The 18,958-nt window shown below is 43.5% G+C and overlaps 2 protein-coding genes across 3 annotated transcripts in view; one reads left to right on the top strand and one right to left on the bottom strand.

Moving 5' to 3' along the window:
• The window catches only part of DUSP27 (dual specificity phosphatase 27, atypical), a 51,290-nt gene extending 48,123 nt beyond the window's left edge, over window positions 1–3,167 (bottom strand). The window contains 1 exon segment of the mRNA XM_033941613.1: window positions 3,011–3,167. The gene's annotated coding sequence lies outside the window, so the exon portion shown is untranslated.
• GPA33 (glycoprotein A33) overlaps window positions 1–18,958 on the top strand; it is a 96,284-nt gene that overhangs the window by 2,852 nt on the left and 74,474 nt on the right. Inside the window, exon 1 of one of the 2 annotated variants that reach the window (XM_033941616.1) lies at window positions 16,855–17,028. The exons of the other annotated variant lie outside the window; for it this stretch is intronic. Coding sequence (XP_033797507.1) covers window positions 16,986–17,028 — 43 coding nt within the window. The 5' untranslated portion in view covers window positions 16,855–16,985. Of the gene's footprint in view, window positions 1–16,854; window positions 17,029–18,958 lie in introns of those variants that run through there. 2 annotated transcript variants of the gene reach the window in all.

Genomic DNA, 18,958 nt, shown 5'->3' with positions numbered 1-18,958 from the left:
TTATAAAATTCTATCAGAACCAACCTCAAACATGAAATTGCTGATCTGCTGTTTGTGATTTATAACCTATCGCTAAAATCTTCTGTAATACCTGAAGATTGGAGGGTGGCTAATGTTACACTGATTTTTAAAAAGGGTTTCAGGGATGATCTGGAAAATTACAGACTGGTGAGCTTGACTTCAGTGTCAGGAAAAATAGTTGAAACCATTCTAAAAAATAAAATTGTGGAACACGTAGACAAACATGGTTTAATGGGATAGAGTCAGCATGGGTTCAACTAAGGGAGGTCTTGCCTCACCAATTTGCTTCATATCTTTGAAAGTGTGGATAAACATGTGGATAAAGGTGAGCCGGTTGACATCTAGATTTTCAGAAAGTTTTTGACGCTCCTCAATGGCTCCTGAGAAAAATTAAAGAGTCATGGGATAGGAGGCAATGTTTTGTTCTGGATTAAGATTTGGTTATTGGACAGAAAACAGAGGGTAGAGTTAAATGTCCATTTTTCTCAATGGAAGAGGGTAGTTGAGTGCTGAGGGATCTGTATTGGAACCAGTGCTATTTAATATATTTATAAATGATCTAGAAATTGGAATAATGAGTGAGGTGATTAAATTTGCAGATGACACTAAACTGTTCAAATGCATGCAGACTGTGAAAATTGTAGGAAGATCTTAGGAAACTGGAAGACTGGGCATCCAGATGGCAGATGGAATTATTCAAAATGATGCCCATTGGGTAAAAATAATCAAATCATAGTTACTAGATGCTAGGCGCCCAAGAAAAAGATCTAGGTGTCATCGTAGACAAAATGCTGAAACCTTCCACCCAGTATGTGGCAGTGGCCAAAAAAAACAAACAAGATGCTAGGAATTAGTAGAAAAGGTATGGTTAATAAGACTAAGAATATTATGCCTCTGTATTGCTCCATAGTTCAACCTCACCTTGAGTCTTCCATTCAATTCTGGTTGCTGTTTCAAAAAAGCTGAATTAGAAAAAGTTCAAAGAGTGACCATGATGATAAAGGGGGTGAAATTTCTCTTGTATGAAGAAAGACTAAAGAGATTAGGGTTCTTCAGCTTGGAAAAGAGACAACTGAGGGGAAAAAATGTGATTGAAGTCTACAAAATCCTGAGTGGTATAGAACAGGTACAAGTGGATTGATTTTTTACTCCATCCACTTGCAGTAGCCTTTGCCAATCTTGCTGTCTCTGCCGGTGGGGGCCCGATCTTGCTGTCTCTGCCGGTGGGGGCTCGATCTTGCTGTCTCTGCCGGTGGGAGACTGATCTTGCGTTCTCTTCCAGGAAGGCCCGATCTTGCTGTCTCTGTGTGTTTACTGTTAAATTTTTTTGAAAATCTGAGTTTGTGTGACCAAGGAACAGATTAATCCAGTTTCTATTATTTATAATGGGAAAAATTATTTTGGAACTCGAATGGGGTTCTGGAATGGATTAAGTTCGGATTGCGAGGTACCACTGTATTTATGTTAAGTACTTTGACAGCAGAGCTTGGGCCATTTCCTCTGGGGACAGAAGAGAAGGCTCTTGAAGTGCAAAGCTTGTGCCTTTGTTCATTTCTAGGAGAGACCTGTATAGTTTAGGCAGCACAATGGGGTGGACCACTGAGGCTATGACCTTACCTATATATGGCTAAGACAGTATCAGCAAAGGGCTTGAGATGGGGGCCAGAGATTAGTTTGTGTTCTGCCTCTGCAACCATAAAAGTGGTCCGCTGCTCAGTAGCGTAGCGAGGGTAAGTAGCGCCTGGGGCGGTGGCACCCCTCCCCTGCCCTCTTCACTGACCCTGCTCCTTCCTGATCCCCCCGCCACGTGTGCTCCCTTCCCCCGTACCTTTTTAATTTTCCAGGCATGAGCAACAGCATGAACTTGCTGCCCGTGTCTTGTCAGCTATATCTCTGATGTCACTTCCTAGATGTGAGGACCCGGAAGTGACATCAGAGAGAGGTGACACCGACCCAGGCAGTGAGTTCGTAATGCTGCTCGTACAGGAAAAATGAAAGAAGAGGGAAGGGCATGGGTGTGTGGCAGGGGGGTTGGGAAGGAGGGGGCGAAGAGGAGGATGGGTGCCTGTGCCCTTTACAAACAATGTGCCTGGACCATCAACATTGTGGCTGACATCTCTCTCATGTTTATACAGGCAGGTCCCCAAGTTAAGAACGAGTTACAGCTGTTCTTAAGTCGGATTTGTATGTAACTCAGAACTTGTAGATTTTAAGATTCTTGCTGCTTACTTCTGCTCCCAGCTGACAAAAGGACCAACTGTCCCTACCAGTGTCCCCTCTAAGGTACAGCTAGCATAACCACACACTGTTCTTAATGTGGCCATGCATCGTTCCTGAATCTGCTACTGAAGAAGTGTAGGAGTCTATGCCACTGGAAATACTGCTCAGTGAAATCAAATGAAGCCGCGACTGCCTTCTTAAGTACGAGTCGTATTAAAGTCAGGCCTCTGTAACTCGGGGACTGCCTGTACTAGCTTCCGAATTGATGGGAAAAGCAGGAGAATGGGTGAAAAAGGCTCTGAATTAGCACAGGCTTGAAACCTGCATGCAGTAGCCCCAATCCTAAAGGGCAACCTTTTCTGAGCCGAGCCTGAGGTGATTGAATACATAATATATCTTGATTTTAGAAAACATTTCTACTAGTATTTTAAGATAAATGAATGCACTGAATTCTAATAATTAGGAAAGCTGTATGAAATTTTGATGGCTAATCCCAAATTACAAATTTGTGCTAATTCAATTCACTTTTTGTGTTTGTCACCACATGTTCAAATACATATTTTTTCCTGTGACAAGGGCTCCAAAACCTGTTAGAGAATAAGGCAGTAAACTAGGGCAATAGCATGACTGGTGAGAGAACCTCTGAAACTCCCCAACAGCTGCTCACTGATGTCAAATTCCAGAGTGCTCTAAAAGCTGTAGGCCTGAAGCAAAACAGCCACTTCAGTTCTAGTTCTCTAGCATGTCAGGAAACCAAAAAATCACTCACCTTCAATGTAAATCTTCTTCTGAAAGCAACTTCTCCAGGTAAGTTGGATGTAACCCTTGATTAACAAAAAAAAAGACAGGAAATAGATGAATAGCAAGCTGTTAACTCTGGTCTCTCAGTCTGTCCCCTTCTCTCACAGTCAACAGGGCCAGGATGCCTGTTGTTAGAGGCTTTCTAAATTTAGTGACTGACCCTGACTGGCTGGGGTTATAGTTCCTAAGAAAGAATCTGACGCTTCATTGAGTCATGCCTCTCAGTTTAACACTTTCAGGGATGAATTTCTGACTCTTCTAACAGTAAGTCTTGAAAGCTTCAGTGGATCTAATGATTCTCATAACTGTAACAGTAAAGAAAACAGAAGCTGTATAAAGTCCCTAATTATGTACCTCCACTTTCCCCAAGATCATGGGATGTGCAAGGTAACTTTACAGTATTGTTCAAAGTCCCCCATCTAAAAAGCTTACCCGCCAATATTCAGCCGGCGGTGGTCAGCATTTTTTTAAACGCTGACTGCTAAGGGCAAAATTAGGCCCTGCTTTTCGGTGCTGGGCCATGTCTGGTCACCGACATTGAATATCCGGAGCCGTGTCAGCATGTGCAGTGTGTCAGATCTTATGCAGGTCCCCACCAAAATTCAGCCAGAACCCATACAAAAGGAGGAGGTTCCCTCCTCATGTCTGATTCCCCCTTTCCCAAAGACAAGAAGAGCCCTCAGCCAGACCCCTTGTCCGCCTTCCCCCAGGCCTAACTTTGACAACTCATATGGTTTGGTGGGTCCTAAGGTAAAGTGGTTAGAGCACCTTAGGATTGTGGGTTCAAATCCCACACTGCTCCTTGTGACCCTGGGCAAGTCACTAAGGCCCAAATTCTGTAACCAGCGCCTAAAGTTAGGCACCTATTTCGGAGGCGCTCAATTAAGCTTTTTAATCAGCACTGATTGAAACCTAGGCGCCTCTCAAGAAAACGCGATTCTGTAACTAGAGCTGGCTATTTAATGGACGCCTCCAAAATAGGTGCCGCTCAAGGTGATTCACTAAACAGCACCCAATTTTGCTTGAATCGCGCTGAACAGTGCCTATATCGGCGCCTTAACTTTTGGATGCTTCTTATAGAATTTGCCCTTTAATCTCCCCAGTGCCCCAGGCACTGTGAGCCCGCTGGGCCAGATAGAGAAAGATGCTTGAGTACTTGAATAATTTCTAATCTGCATAGAATTGTAGGATATGTGGAATATAAATAATAAAATTAAATAAATAAATAAGAGAAGAATCAATGCCCACTCCTGTCCATCACGGCTCTGGCCTCAAGATAGCTGTCATGACCTCTAGTGGCAATCTTGCAGTATTTGCTAGCCAGAGTAGGATTAACAGACGTCTGGATTACCCTGGACATGTCCTCCTTTTAAGGACATGTCCGGGGGTCTGGATGGCTTTTCAAACCTGTCACTTTGTCCAGGTTTTGAAAAGCTTTCCTTTGTGCAGGAGGGCATCCGCGCATATGATGCGTCTCATCCGCGCATGCATGGTTGTGCTGCCCGAGGAGAACAGGCAAGGGGGGGAGCGGGATTGGAAGCAGGGCTGGGGCAGGCTTAGGGGCGGGATCGGGGGTGTGATGGGGCAGAACTGGGGATGGGTGGGACTGGGCGGGCCTGGAGGCAGGTCCAGATTTTCCAGACAGAAAATCTGGTAACCCTATGCCAGGAGCTCCAGAAACTCCAGGCTGCTACCTAGAAGTTATCTGGGCACCAGTTGATATTCAGTGCTAGTGCCCAAATAGCTAACCAGGAAAGACAGTATCCCTTTTTATGTAGTCCTATCTGCCTGGCACTGCATTAACTGTCAGCTCCTTCCCAACCCTGTTTCCAAAACACCGCTCTCCTTCCTGGTTTCAGTTTGGCTGATTAGTGCTGATATTCAGAGGTGCTACTTGATTAAGTGCCTCTGAATATCATCGACTGGTCCACTGAGTGTAATTTAAGCAAGTAGGAGTCTACATGTCAACAAGAAATAAACTAACTTGCCCAAGGTCATAAGGGCTGTCCCTGATTCTAAATCTGTTGCCCTATTAGGACCTTTCTGCTGATTTGAGGAGAGAGGTAATGTGAGCATAACGACCCTGATGGAATATGAGGTTTAGCGGAAGACCTGTGAAAAGTAAGTTGCAGTGGTCTAGGTGCGAAGTGATGAGAATGTGGATGAGGGTCTTAACAGTGTGCTCCAAAAGGAAAGGCTGGATTTTAATGATGTTATAGAGAATGAAATGACAGGTTTTGGTGGCATGTTGGATATGTGAAGGAAAGGAGAGAGACAAGTTAAAGATGACTCCGAAGTTGCGAACTGACAAGACAGGGAGGATGAAAGCGTTATCCACAGAAATAGAGAATAGTGGAAGAAGAGAGGTGGGTTTAGGAGGAAAGATAAGAAGATCTGTCTTGGCCATATTTAATTTTAGATGATGGTGAGACATCAGGTAGCAATGTCAGCCAGGCAGGCTGAGACTTGGGCCTGGATTCCTGCAGAAATTTCAGATGAAGAGAGGTAGACCTGTGAGTTGTCAGCATAGAGGTGATACTGGAAGTCATGGGAGAAGATTAGAGCACCAAGGGAAGAAGTATAGATGGAGAAAAGAGGTCCCAGGACACAGCCCTGAGATACAGCGGCCAATAGCAGAATGGCAGCGGAGGAAGATCCACCAGAGCTTACACTAAAAGTATGATGGGAAAAATAAGAAGAAAACCTTGAGGTAATGGAGCCTTGAAACCCAAGCGAGGCCAGTGTATCGATAAGTAGGCAGTGATCTATAGTGTAAAAAACTGCAGATAGATCAAGGATGATGAGGACAGAGTAGGGCCCCTGGATTTGACCAGGAACAGGTCATTGGACACTCTAAAAAGGGCAGGTTCTATAGAATGAAGAGGGTGCAAGCCTTATTGAAGTGGATCAAGGATAGCTTGGAATAGCAGAAAGTCAAGACAACTGCAGTGAAAAACATGTTCAAGTAGCTTGGATAAGAAGGGGAGGAGAGAGATGGGGCAATAATGGGAGAGGCAGATAAGGTCCAGCGAGGTTTTTTTAAGGAGAGGTTTAACTATGGCATTTTTTTAAGGCATCGGACACAGTTGCAGTTGAGAGTGATAAGTTGAGGATATGGCAGATTAGAGGAGGTGACAGTAGAAAAGATGGTGATAAGTGGATGGATGGGGATGAGATCAGAGGAATAAGCAGAGAATTTGGAGGAAGAAAGAGAATGTGAAGTTTTCTCTTCAGTGATTTCAGAGAAGTAAGAAAAGGCAGCAGGGGTTGACGGAGGGTTGGCAGAGCAGACTGGAGGAGGGAGAATTGGTTGAGAACTGAAGGTTAATCTTGTGAACCTTGTCATAGAAGTATTCAGCCATAATTTGGGGAGAAGGCGAAGGAGGGGTCAGAGGTGAGGACACTTTTGAGTAGAGTTGAGCGTGGCAAAGAGATAGCAAGACAAAGAGTTAGATCCAAGAGAATTAGTCAAGTGGGTGTAGTAGTCTTGTTTTGCAAGTGAAAGGGCAGACTGGAAAGAGGTTAGCAGGAATTTGAAATGCATGAAGTTAGCCAGAGATGTTCTGCAGATTGAGTACAGAAACACAAGTGGTGGATCTTAGAGGCCAGCCAGGGCTAGGGTTTGGCACACCTTATAGATCGTGAAATTGGAGGACTAAAATCAGCTTGAATATTAGCAATTTTATTATCGAAAAATGCTGCTTATGTCTTGGAATTTGGTCTCAGTTGAACCTTGGTCAAAATGAGAGAGCGGACAGGGGGCGGAGTTTAGATATAGTGAAATGGGGTGGGGTGGAGCTAGGAGGTAGAATATGCTTAAAATCTCCCTCTCAAACTGTTCTTTCTGGCATCCTTGGTGAAAGATAAACCAAGTATGTTTGGTGAAGAAATCTTTGTCTGTCTTATAGTATAGACCAGCGGTCTCAAACACGTGGCCCGCAGTCTGGAGGCGATCATTCTCTTCCTTTTGGAGCAGCAGCCGGCTCGTTCGTTCAAAGCCGCGGGTTGGCGGCTCCTTGCGCTATCCACTCCTTCATCGAAGCCTCTCTGATGTCACAACATCAGAGAGGCTTCAGACGCAGGCACGGATCTCGCAAGGAGCCGCCACCCGCGGCTTTGAACGAACGAGCTGGCCAGACACCCTGCTGCTCCAGTGGCATACCAAGGGGGGGGGGGCGGTCCACTGTTCTCCCTAGAGTGCGGCTTGCGGCTCGTCTAGAGCAGTGGTGCCCAACCTGCTTCCCTTCCCTTCTCACTGCTGCCATCGGGGATCAGGCCGGCACCATGTTCTTTGATCTCCCTGCTTCTCTTCCCTGCGGGACCGACCAACTCTCGCGGCCCGACGTCAATTCTGACGTCGAGAGGACGTTCTGGCTAGCCAATCGCTGCCTGGCTGCCCGGAACGTCCTTTCCGACGTTAGAATTGACGTCGGGCAGCGAGAGTTGGTCGGCCCCGTGCAAAAGAGAATCAGGGAGATCTCGGCCTGTTCCCGCTAGCGGCAGCAGCCTATTCCGTGGCAGCAGTGACATGGGGGAGGGCAAGAAGGAAGGAAGAAAGAAAAAAAGAAGGTGGGGTTGGGACAGGTAGCCAGAAAAAAAAGCAAAAAATGGGGCACGGAGGAAGGAAGGAAGAAAGAAAGAAAGAAAGAAGGAGGGGGGGGACAGGGAACCAGAAACAAAGCAAAAAATGGGGCACGGAATCAGAGAAAGACAGACATAGAGAAAGAAAGAAAAAGTTGGGGGAGGGAATGAGGTCTGGAGGAGAGGAAGCATACAGGAGGCTGAAAGAAGGGAAAAGTATTGGATGCACAGTCAGAAGAATAAAGTGCAACCAGAGTCTGATGAAATTACCAAACAAAGGTAGGAAAATGATTTTATTTTCAATTTAGTAATTGAAATGTGCCAGTTTTGAGAAAGAAAAGATATTGAACTTTAAATGTGAGTTCTGCAGAAAAAAATAGAGTACTTGGAGGGCCGCAGAAAAAATAGTTAATGTCTTATTAAAGAAATGACAATTTTGCATGAGGTAAAACTCTTTATAGTTTATATATCTTTCCTTTTAACTGTTAAATGAAAGTTTTATAAACTATAATGAGTTTTACCTCATACAAAATTGTCATTTCTTTAATAAGACATTAACTATTTTTTTCTGCGGCCCTCCAAGTACCTACAAATCCAAAATGTGGCCCCGCAAAGGGTTTGAGTTTGAGACCACTGGTATAGACCATAGATTTATACTCTAAACTTAGATACTGAAGAAGCTTAACTGTCATGGATTGAGAATGGCACCCTGTACACTCCAATGATCAGCAACCCCTTTTCTTTGCCTTTAAATAATTAGAAGCTGTGATGCAGTACAGCTACACAGGGTACACCAAAACTGCTCCCTATCCATTGGTCGCAGTGTAGTAGATAGGGTGGGGAAGATAAATCGTAGTAGTATGTGTTGCACATGGCATGATTTTCTCTCAGTTATAGTCTTGCCATTGAGTCATTTGGCTTCCAAAAACTTTAATTTTTTCACGTAAAAGGCACTGTTTGCTGTACTATCACAGGACTCTTTGGGCCCAGTGCTCAAGACTCTGGTGCTGGAGGCAAGATCTCACATCCTATGATACAAGAACAATGCTGAAAGCTAGTCCTCCAATGCCTACAGAAAACGATAAGAACATAAGAATTGATGCTGCTGGGTCAGACCAGTGGTCCATCGTGCCCAGCAGTCTGCTCACGCGGCAGCCCTTAGGTCAAAGACCAGTGCCCTAACTGAGACTAGCCTTTCCGGTGTACATTCTGGTTCAGCAGGAACTTGTCTAACTTTGTCTTGAATCCCTAGAGGGTGTTTTCCCCTATAACAGCCTCCGGAAGAGCATTTTAGTTTTCTACCATTCTCTGGGTGAAGAACTTCCTTACGTTTGTACGGAATCTATCCCCTTTTAACTTTAGAGAGTGCCCTCTCGTTCTCTCTACTTTGGAGAGGGTGAACAACCTGTCTTTATCTACTAAGTCTATTCCCTTCATTATCTTGAATGTTTCGATCATGTCCCCTCTCAGTCTCTTTTCAAGGGAGAAGAGGCCCAGTTTTTCTAATCTTTCACTGTACGGCAACTTCTCCAGCCCCTTAACCATTTTAGTCGCTCTTCTCTTGTCCCTTTCGAGTAGTACTGTATCCTTCTTCATGAAACCGGATGTGGATTGAATAGTGGCTCGTGGACTGTATGGGGCGATAGCTATGGTATGTTAATGGAATGGACAGTGCAGGACATGATGGTGTAGTATTTTGTGGAGTTTTTTCTACAAAAGCACCTGCTTTTCATATGGTTCTGGGTAACTCTAGTTAGATACAAGCACATGTGTTAGTTAAGGCCATGCCCAATAGAAGCGTACGAAAAGTTGTTGAATAAAAATCTGAATATGGATGTAGCCAGGGCCAGAAAAACACACTATAGATTAATATTAAGGAAAAGCATAATAATATTCTCTTTATGTACTTTGCTATTAAGCCGATTATAGAGGAAATTAGGTAATGTGTAACATACATGCATAACATACATGCATAGAGATATTAAGAACTCCATCTTGGCTCCCTGCTGTTCTTTGTCCTCTCTGGTTCTTTGTTCAGCTTCCCGCCTTTAGCCTCGTGGTTCTAATTGATAACAGATGTGCTTAGGACTCCATATTCCAAACTGAGATATAACGTGTATTAAGTATGAATGTAATATATTGTGTTGTGTGTGAAAGGGGCCCCGAACAAATGAATGATGTATGAAAGATATGTGAAAGAATGGTGTGTACTTAATTTCCAATATTTTATATAGTTTAAACCTGAAGGAACTCTAAGGAGAAATCCTGAGGCAACATCTGGAAATAGTTAAGTTAGAATCAGAAACGCTGTACTGTCTCCAGTATAGGAAGGGATCTGAGTCTATGTATCAGTGAAATTTGAAACTGTCAATTTTTGTAAAGCTCGGAGCAGGAGGGGGAATATCCCTCCTCCTTTCTATGGTGCTAACAGGGCCAAGAATTTTCCAGCAGGTTGCCTTTTACACTGATGAACTGTCTGAAATAAGTTTTGAGAGTGACAAAAAGAATATTGGATATGTAGTAAAATGTTTATGTATATTCAAAGATGAATGTAAACAAAAATATGATTTCTGGAACTTTTATTTCATGTTAAAAGGAAGTTCTTTGTCCAAATTTAAGGACAGCCTCTGTTAATGGATTGGCTGACAAGTAATGTTGTCATGCAGGACAAAAGGTACATATTAGGGAGCAACGAATTATCGAGTTGAGATCTTTGTCAGGAAGGCCAGCGTTTTGGCATCTGTAAAGATCTCCCGATGACGTAATAACCTTTTGATAAATAATATGAATTAATAAAAAATAATATTTTGGAATCTTTTACGTCATGTGCCATTTGTCATATTCATTTTACCCACCCATGAGCAAAGCTGGCTGCTCAGGATTAGCCCAAGCTTGCTGTAGCGTGTGTGAGCGTTGCAGCTGGAGTGTTGTCATCCCCTGCTGCAGCCCTGACCAGTAAAACGGGGACTCCCTGTCAGGGTATTGGTGTGTGGAAGAAATAAGCAGCAGCATTGTGCCTGAATGATAATACAGATAAGTTTTTCCTGCTTAGTTGTGTACTAGGAAAGGGAGGAAAGTGTGGCAAAGTGGTTAGAGTGACAGCCTCAGCACTTTGAGGTTGTGGTTCAAATCTCGCACTGCTCCTATGACCCTGGTCAAGTCACCTAGTCCTCCCCTGCCCCAGGTACATTAGATAGACTGTGAGCCCACCAGGATAGATAGGGAAAATGCTTGGAGAACCTGTATGTAAACCGCTTTGAGTGTGGTTGTAAAACTACAAAAAGGCGGTATACAAGTCCCAATCCCTATTCCTGATTTAAAAAAAATGAAAGTAAGGGGGAGAAACATGACTGAGACACGCACACAATAGCTGTGTTTACCGTGAAACTCCTATGTGCACACACTCGGCAAAACAGGAAGTGCAAGAGCATATCAGCACCCTTCCCCATGACTTGAAATATAAGTGCACCCTCCAAATTTTTGTGCAGTTTAAATTTCTTAGAAGGCTCACACCGAAGCAAAGGAAAACAAGCACCAGTCTTGGCTTTGTTTACACTCACAGACATGTTTTTTTCCCCTCATTATCAGCACTACAGGCTGCAGGGATTTCTTTTTCCTTTCATAAGAAGCCAAAAATGTATTTATTTATTTAATTAAAATGTTTCTAGACCGCTTAAGAACTAAACGGTTCACATGAGTTACAACAAACATAATAATATGACAAACTAAAAATTTAAAATCAACATGGGAGAACTATCTTTTCTTTTCCAAAGAACTAATAAGTCATATGAATGCGGTGACAAACAATTGGGTTTTTAGCTGTTTCTTGAATTGAAACCGATCAATACATTGTCACAACTGACCCACCAAAGCATTCCATATCTTAACACCAACTACACAGAATGCTATTGCTCTGGTGTCCGCATAGTAACCTTGCTATCTTGAGGTTAATAGATTTTTATTTTCAAATCGTGAAGATCTGCCTGGTTTATACCCCCTTTAAACCACGATAGTAGTTATTAGCGCAGGGAGCCACGCTGAATGCTCTGCACTGCTCCCAATGCTCATAGAGTTCCTAGGGGCGTCGGGAGCAGCGCGGAGCATTCAGCATGCTAATAACCACTATCGCAGTTTAGTAAAAGTGGAAGGGAGGGGATAGTTTTCAATGACTTGTTGAAAATACCATGGTGTTTGATGATAAACAGTTTGATGGATCACAAAAATAACCTTGTGTTGTACTCAAAATAAAACTGGTAACTAGTGTAATTTCTTCAAAATTGATGTCATATGTGTCATCCTATCTACAAGCCAAAACTTTAAAAAACCGCACTGTATAGTAGAACTAGCTGAGAAACCCCATTCACACTATCTCATCATAATAAATAGAACTGGACAGAAACTAATAATATATGCAAAAAATGGAGAAGAAAGACCTCATACACGGCCAGTTATCCGTATCATCACTGGTCTGAAAAAACGCCATACATTTATATCAATTTTCATTTCATTCATACCAACTTCGTTATTCAAAATTCATTTTCTGTCTTCATAATTCTTATAAGTGGAACAAAAGGTTAAATCTGCCAAAAAATCAAGGCAATGGCTACAGCCTGGAGTAAAAAAAGGTTTTCAATTCATAATGTAAGGTTTAGCTAAACGTGATGTAAACAAACAAAGCCAACTTATCTTCAAGTTGCATCTCTCAGACGTTCTTTCATACAGCTATTTTCCTCTTTCAAAATGCTTCTTCCCGACAGAAATCACTTCTGTTTCGCATTATCCAAGGCTACATCAGGGGAAATTTACTTCTTATTACCACATCTGAATGTCCAAGCACGTTGCGTAGTAAACCGACTTGGCTGACACACCTCAAAATGGCCGCAGAACTGAGAGACGCGCCCGGCTCATTCAAAAGAGTCGGGCGTCATGACATCATCACAAACGTGCTTGATATGAATTTTGAATAACGAAGTTGGTATGAATGAAATGAAAAATTGATGATATAAATGTATGGAGTTTTTTCAGACCAGTGATGATACGGATAACTTAGGGTACTGTATAGTCCCGTCCGTCCGTGTATGAGATCTGTTTTCTCCATTTTTTGTATACATTATGAGTTTCTGTCCAGTTCTGTCCAGAATTGATGTCGGGGAGCGGAATGCTGGTCAGCGCGACACTTCTACAGGGAGAGCTTGTGTGGCGGTGGCTTGAGGGCCTGTTCCCCGATGGTGGCGGCAAACCTAGTAGCTTGAGGGCATGTTCCCCGATGACGGCAGCGGCAAACCAGGTGGCATGGGGGAAGGCAGGGAGAAAGAAAGAAAGGGGGCAGGCAAGGAGATAGAAAGAAGGGGGGCAAGGAGACAAAGAAAGAAGGGAAATAGAAAGAAAAGGGGAACAGGGAGTCAGAAAGAAAGAGGGCATGGAGAGAGAGAGAAAGAAAGGGAGGCAGAGAGAAAGAAAGAAAAAGTTGGGGGAGAGAATGAGGTCTGAATGAGAGGAAGCATACAGGAGGCTAAAAGAAGTGAAGAAATATTGGATGCATAGTCAGAAGAAGAAAGTGCAACCAGAGACTCATGAAATTACCAGACAGCAAAGGTAGGAAAAATGATTTCATTTTCAATTTAGTGATCAAAATGTGTCTGTTTCGAGAATTTATATCTGCTGTCTATATTTTGCACTATGGCTCCCTTTTACTAAAACCACAATAGCGGTTTTTAGCGCAGGGAGCCTATGAGCGTCGAGAGCAGCGCGGGGCATTCAGCACAGCTCCCTGCACTAAAAACAGCTATCGCAGTTTAGTAAAATGGGAGGGGGGTATATTTGTCTATTTTTGTATGGTTGTTACTGAGGTGACATTGCATAGAGTCATCTGCCTTGACCTCTTTGAAAAACCCCCGGAATATAAATGATAATTAACATTTTCTCTGCATACAGTGTGCTTTGTGTTTTTAAAAAAATGTTATTGTTGGTAGATCATTTTGGCTTGGCCATTTTAAAAATAGCTCGCAAGCCCAAAAAGTGTGGGCACCCCTGATCTACACTGTCTTCTGAGCATTGGTGTGAATACAAAATCACCCTGAATTGAACCATTTCAATGCAATTTGTACTGATCTTCAGCATACAGATTAGCATGCATGCCAAAGGGCTTTGTGCATGCTGCACATATTAACATGTAAAATTTTGGCGCTCATCTCTCTTAGTGCTGGTGTTAGGTTTTGAGCATCTGGCCCTCTGTAAGTGATTAGTCTAAAGGCACTATAACTTCCAGGAACCTATCCAATTTAATGTGCTCCTCACTCTCAAAACAGTTGCTTTGTGCCCATCGTCATATTTATTGAAGGCAAACCTGAAACAAAAAATCCAATTAAGACTTGGTCTGTCCAGATAGCTGGAAGATAATCACCGATTCTGATCTTAAAATCAGCCAGTGCTTTATCTGAAGCTGCCAGAAGAGGTAGCATATGCTAAAAACATGTGTGGGAAGAAAATGTAACTGGACCAAGCTTAAAAAAACAAAAATGATCTGCTTCAGGATGAGCTCATTTTTCAAAATACCAATTTAAATCCCCAAAGATTAACAGCCTCGGGGTAGCTAAAACTAATTTAAAGAGCAGGTCTAATAAATATGCATTCTTCCAATCTGAACTTTTTGGAGAATGGTGTAAAAGAAAAAAATCTAGTTCTATCCCCAATTTTGACCATCAAACTTTTGGCTCCTTAACATGCAATATCTTTAACCCCACAGATGTTTTGAATATAATTGTAACTCCTCTTCCCTATTTACGTGTTCTTTGCTGATGGAGATATGTGTTAAAAATCTCCCTCTCAAAAAATTGCTCCTCCTTGGCATCTCTTGGGCATCCCTTGGGTGTCTGAGCCAATCAGGGCCTTAGGTCCCTCCCTCTCTATTCCAGAGGAGCCTACGGCCCTGATTAAGCGAATCGAGGCCTTAGGCTCCTCCCTCTGTATCCCGGGATACAGAGGGAGGAGCTTAAGGCCCCTCCCCTTGCATTACATGATACACCGGGGAGGGGAAGGCCGGCAATTTTGGACTGTTGGGCCTCGGAGCAGGTGGGACCGCATTCCTCCTGCTCCCAACTTGTGAAAAAGGTTCCGGGTGGGTTTGGGAGGTGGGGGGTGGGGATTCAGGGGAGCATCTGTGTCAGGAGGGAGTGGGCATCTGTACTGCCTATGTTTTGGGGGAAGGGGGATAGGGGATGGTTTGGGGGGGTGGTGCCTGGTGCAGGGGAGCATTCCTCCTGATGATTTTTGTTGGTGCAGGTGGGGGGGTGTTGGTCCCCAGTGCTGGTTCATCAAGGAGTTGTTGGGGAGGGCAATCATCGGCAGGGGTCTTTTTTTTTTGGGGGGGAGGCAGGTATTGTGCATGTATAACACACACACAACATCTGTGCCCATAAAAAAAAAGGTTTCCTACCTTGAACAGCTGAGTGACGGAAAGCTGCTTCAGGGCTTCGCCTGCCTCTCAGGTGTTCGGGCTTTTCCTGCCGGCTCTGCTCATATGTGAAAGTCGCTCTTACAGCTATGAATAGGACAGGAGAGACGGGGATTATGATGAACCTCCGCGCAAATCATTTGCATGCAAAATTTTTAGTGCATCAATAGCTCTTAGAATTGGCCAAAAATCGGACTCATGTGGTCTAACCCGGTGGTTCCCAACCCTGTCCTGGAGGACCACCAGGCCAGTCGGTTTTTCAGGATAGCCCTAATGAATATGCATGATAGAGATCTGCATATAATGGAGGTGCTAGGTATGCAAATCTGCTCCATGCATATTCATTAGGGCTATCCTGAAAAACCGACTGGCCTGGTGGTCCTCTAGGACAGGGTTGGGAACCACTGGTCTAACCGATCCTGTTTATTAATAATAATAATAATAATAATAATAATTTTATTCTTGTATACCACCATACCCAAGGAGTTCTAGGCGGTTCACATCAGTTAATTAAGATCCGAGATGACACGCGGATTTACAACATTTTATCAGAGTTGCAAGCAACGAAGAAGGTTAGGTTGGAAGGTAAGAGAGAGAGAGAGAGACCAAATAGGGGTGGGGGAAGGGGAAGAGGGGTAGGAGGGGGTAGGGGCGGGTGTCGGTTTATTGCAGGAGTAAGGGGGTTAAGGGTCCTGTTCACGGAATAGGTGAGTTTTGAGTAATTTTCTGAAGCCGAGGTAGGTAGTAGCCTCGAGCACCATTTGGGCTAGCCATGGGTTCAGCTTAGCCGCCTGGAGGGCAAAGGTTTTGTCGAGGAATCTTTTTAGATGACATAGTTTTAGGGAGGGGAAGGCGAACAGCTGAATTAGTGCATCTGGCCCTGTTTAGTGCATCTTACCCCCTCCCCATGGAAACATCAGAGCTAGAGATGCAAATCAGTCCTGGCTCCCTAAAGGAAATGAAGTAGTGCCAACTGTACAGATTATTTTTGCCTCCCCCCCCTGACCCAGGAGGAAACAGGAGCTGATCCAGTGTTGGAGCTATGTACCCTGAGACAGAAGCAGTGACAGTCTTGATTGCTGCACAATTGTTCCTCTTATATTTTCAAATTTGACAGCTCTTCATGAGAGAGTGCACACCTGTGAGGCAGAAGCATAGCCAGATCTTGATGTCAGGGGGAGCCGACCTTTTGTAAAACAGGAGGTTGCTGGCCCAATTTGCACAGGCATTATTTCATTCAAAATCCATACGAGGTATAGGCTGCTCCCTTTCCATCCCATCTAGCTTTTACACCTCTGCTGTCATCTATTGCTTCTGCTACTGTCAGTTTCTTGGCCCTATTACTGCTTATCTCACTACTTTCTCTGGTTTTGCCGCCTTTGTGGACTGTGGATGGAAGACCAGGATCACCAGAGCAGAAAGGAGGTGGAGGAGGGTAGAGATGGGGATCACTCCCTACTTACTCCCTACAACCCATTGATCCTTTCACCCTAGCCCCTAATTGTGTTTACCTCCTAGCCTTCTTTTGCTCCCCAGTGCTTATTGAGGATAAGGAGAACAAAAATGGAAAGAGTGTATTCATGCATCATGTACACATATATGACAGTATGTGCATTTGGGAATGTGACAATTCACACTGGCCTCTGCTCTACAGCTCCACTTCCTTGATGCCTGCAAGTTAAGACCAGCAGAGAGCAGGGGAGGAGCTGAGAGAGAAGGAGGGAACTGATTTGCTTAGGCTGCTTGACAGAAAGGTGTAAGATTCAAGTGAGGCAGGTACAGTGAATGTGAAACCAGCGCCATTGATCAGGACACCTGGCTGTTGAGCTGGGTGAAACTGAAGGGAAGGGAGGATTTCAAGGGGCTACGTTAGCAGATACCAAGGAGAATTGTAAGGAGAGAGAAGACAATGAGGGAGAAACAAGAGGTGATACTCTTCACACTGTGCACAGGTGAGTCCTTTTTTTTTTTTTTAATAAGTGTGCAATTGGGCGGAGGCAAGAGCCAGACTTATGCCTGCCTAACTTCCTCTCTTCCTTCCTTATTCCTTTTGCTGATTTCAACCTGTTTACATTTGTGTACACCAGTGATAACCTTTGTGATAAGTATATCAGGAGTATCCCGAGACCTGAAATGAAAAGGTTGAGAGACTGTGTAAAATAAATGCTGCTTTTTTTTTCCTGGTAATGTTGAACTGCTTTTGGCTGTCGAGTTGAGGGAAAATAATGGTTACTTTTATTGGACTAATTATGTTTCTTGATGGGCTTTCCTGAGTGACTGCTCCCTTTTGCAGATCCAAAAAGAATGAGCAGATCAGAGAAAGATGTGACATTGGTCAGAAAATAAAAAGTGAATCACAGCACATATTAGACCTGTATTATGAAAGTGAAGGGAGAAGTAGGGTGGGAAGCTGATGGGTGTTAGAGGAGTGTCTCTCAAATTGTGTGCCCCAGCATAGTAGCGTGCCCTAAAGAGATTCCGGGTGTGCCATGAGAGATTCCAGAATTTTACTTTATTTTAAAAAATTCACTTCATAAGTATACACTAGAATAGATGACATGCATGTTGCGTACGCAAGAGTCTGTCAATGTTATGAGCGTCTGTGTATGTAAGTATACAATCACCCAGACATGCATCATTCTTTGACGTGATTGGTGCTTGAAAACTAACAGTAAGTAATTTTAGTTTTGTTTTATTTTGTGCAATAGTTATCCTAACTTGAGCAACAAAGCAATCAAGGCTTTGTTACCGTTTGGATCTTCTTATCTTTGTGAACTTGGATTTTCAGCTCTGACAGAAATTAAATTAGAAAAAAAGAAAATGACTATAGATGGTGGATGATGAAATGCGTATTTGCTTGTTGACTATCGAGCCGCGTTGTGAGTTAATTTGCGCTCATAAACAAGCACGTCCATCGCATTGATTAGCAATTCTATTCTATCTACTTTACCGCCTCCTTTACAAAGCTGGGCTAGCATTTTTATCGCCGGCCGCCGTGCTAACAGCTCCAATGCTCATAGAATTCCTATGAGCGTCAGAGCTGTTATCGTGGTGGCTGGCGCTAAAAACGCTAGCACGGCTTTGTAAAGGAGGGGATTAGTTTCACTGTTGTTACAATTATCCATCCGTAGCTTAAAGAGCTTTAAATAAATAACTCTCAAATTAAATTTTTGGTTTTTTTTTACAATTTTATAATTTCAATTATAATGTGTCGTGAAAATCATTTGCTCTGTGTAGTGTGCCGTGAAAAACATTTGCTCCATTTAGTATCATTTATTTATTTAAAAATTTATATACCGCATAATAACTATGCTGGAGCTAAAAATGTTTGAGAGACATAGGGTTAGAGTGATAAGAAAGTAGAAATTATCTCTGGTAGGGAGTTAGAACACCCAAGTCTGTGTTAAGTCTTTGTAAGTCACTTCTGACCATTTAATTTATCCTAAATGTCAACAGGTCATCTACTACTCACTGAGGACTAGATTATCAAAAACTGCGTTAAAAAATGACGGGCTGCTATTTGCAGCAATTCTGGTAGCGAATTTAAAAAAGCGAATCTTTCTCCCAAAATTGCTCATGTAAATGAGGTTGGTGGACAGTAGCAAAGACTACTAAATTTACATGTGCCCATCGCTGCCATCCAACACCCCCCCAGCAGTGGGCGAGATGCCCACTCTCTCCCGCTGCCAAGCAAATTAATAGGAGGGGCCTTAAACAACTTGGGCCAATCAGAGCCTCAGGCCCCTCCCCAGATAAACCGGGGAGGGGCCTGAGGCTCTGATTGGCCCAGATGCCCCATAGGAGGGGCCTTAGGCATCCGGACCAATCAGAGCCTCAGACCCCTCCCCACTGAATCTCAGGATGCACAGGGAAGGGAAAGGC

Source organism: Geotrypetes seraphini, chromosome 4, assembly GCF_902459505.1.
Source record: "Geotrypetes seraphini chromosome 4, aGeoSer1.1, whole genome shotgun sequence".
Classification (NCBI taxonomy): Eukaryota; Metazoa; Chordata; class Amphibia; order Gymnophiona; family Dermophiidae; genus Geotrypetes; species Geotrypetes seraphini.
This window is presented reverse-complemented; position numbering and strand designations above follow the sequence as displayed.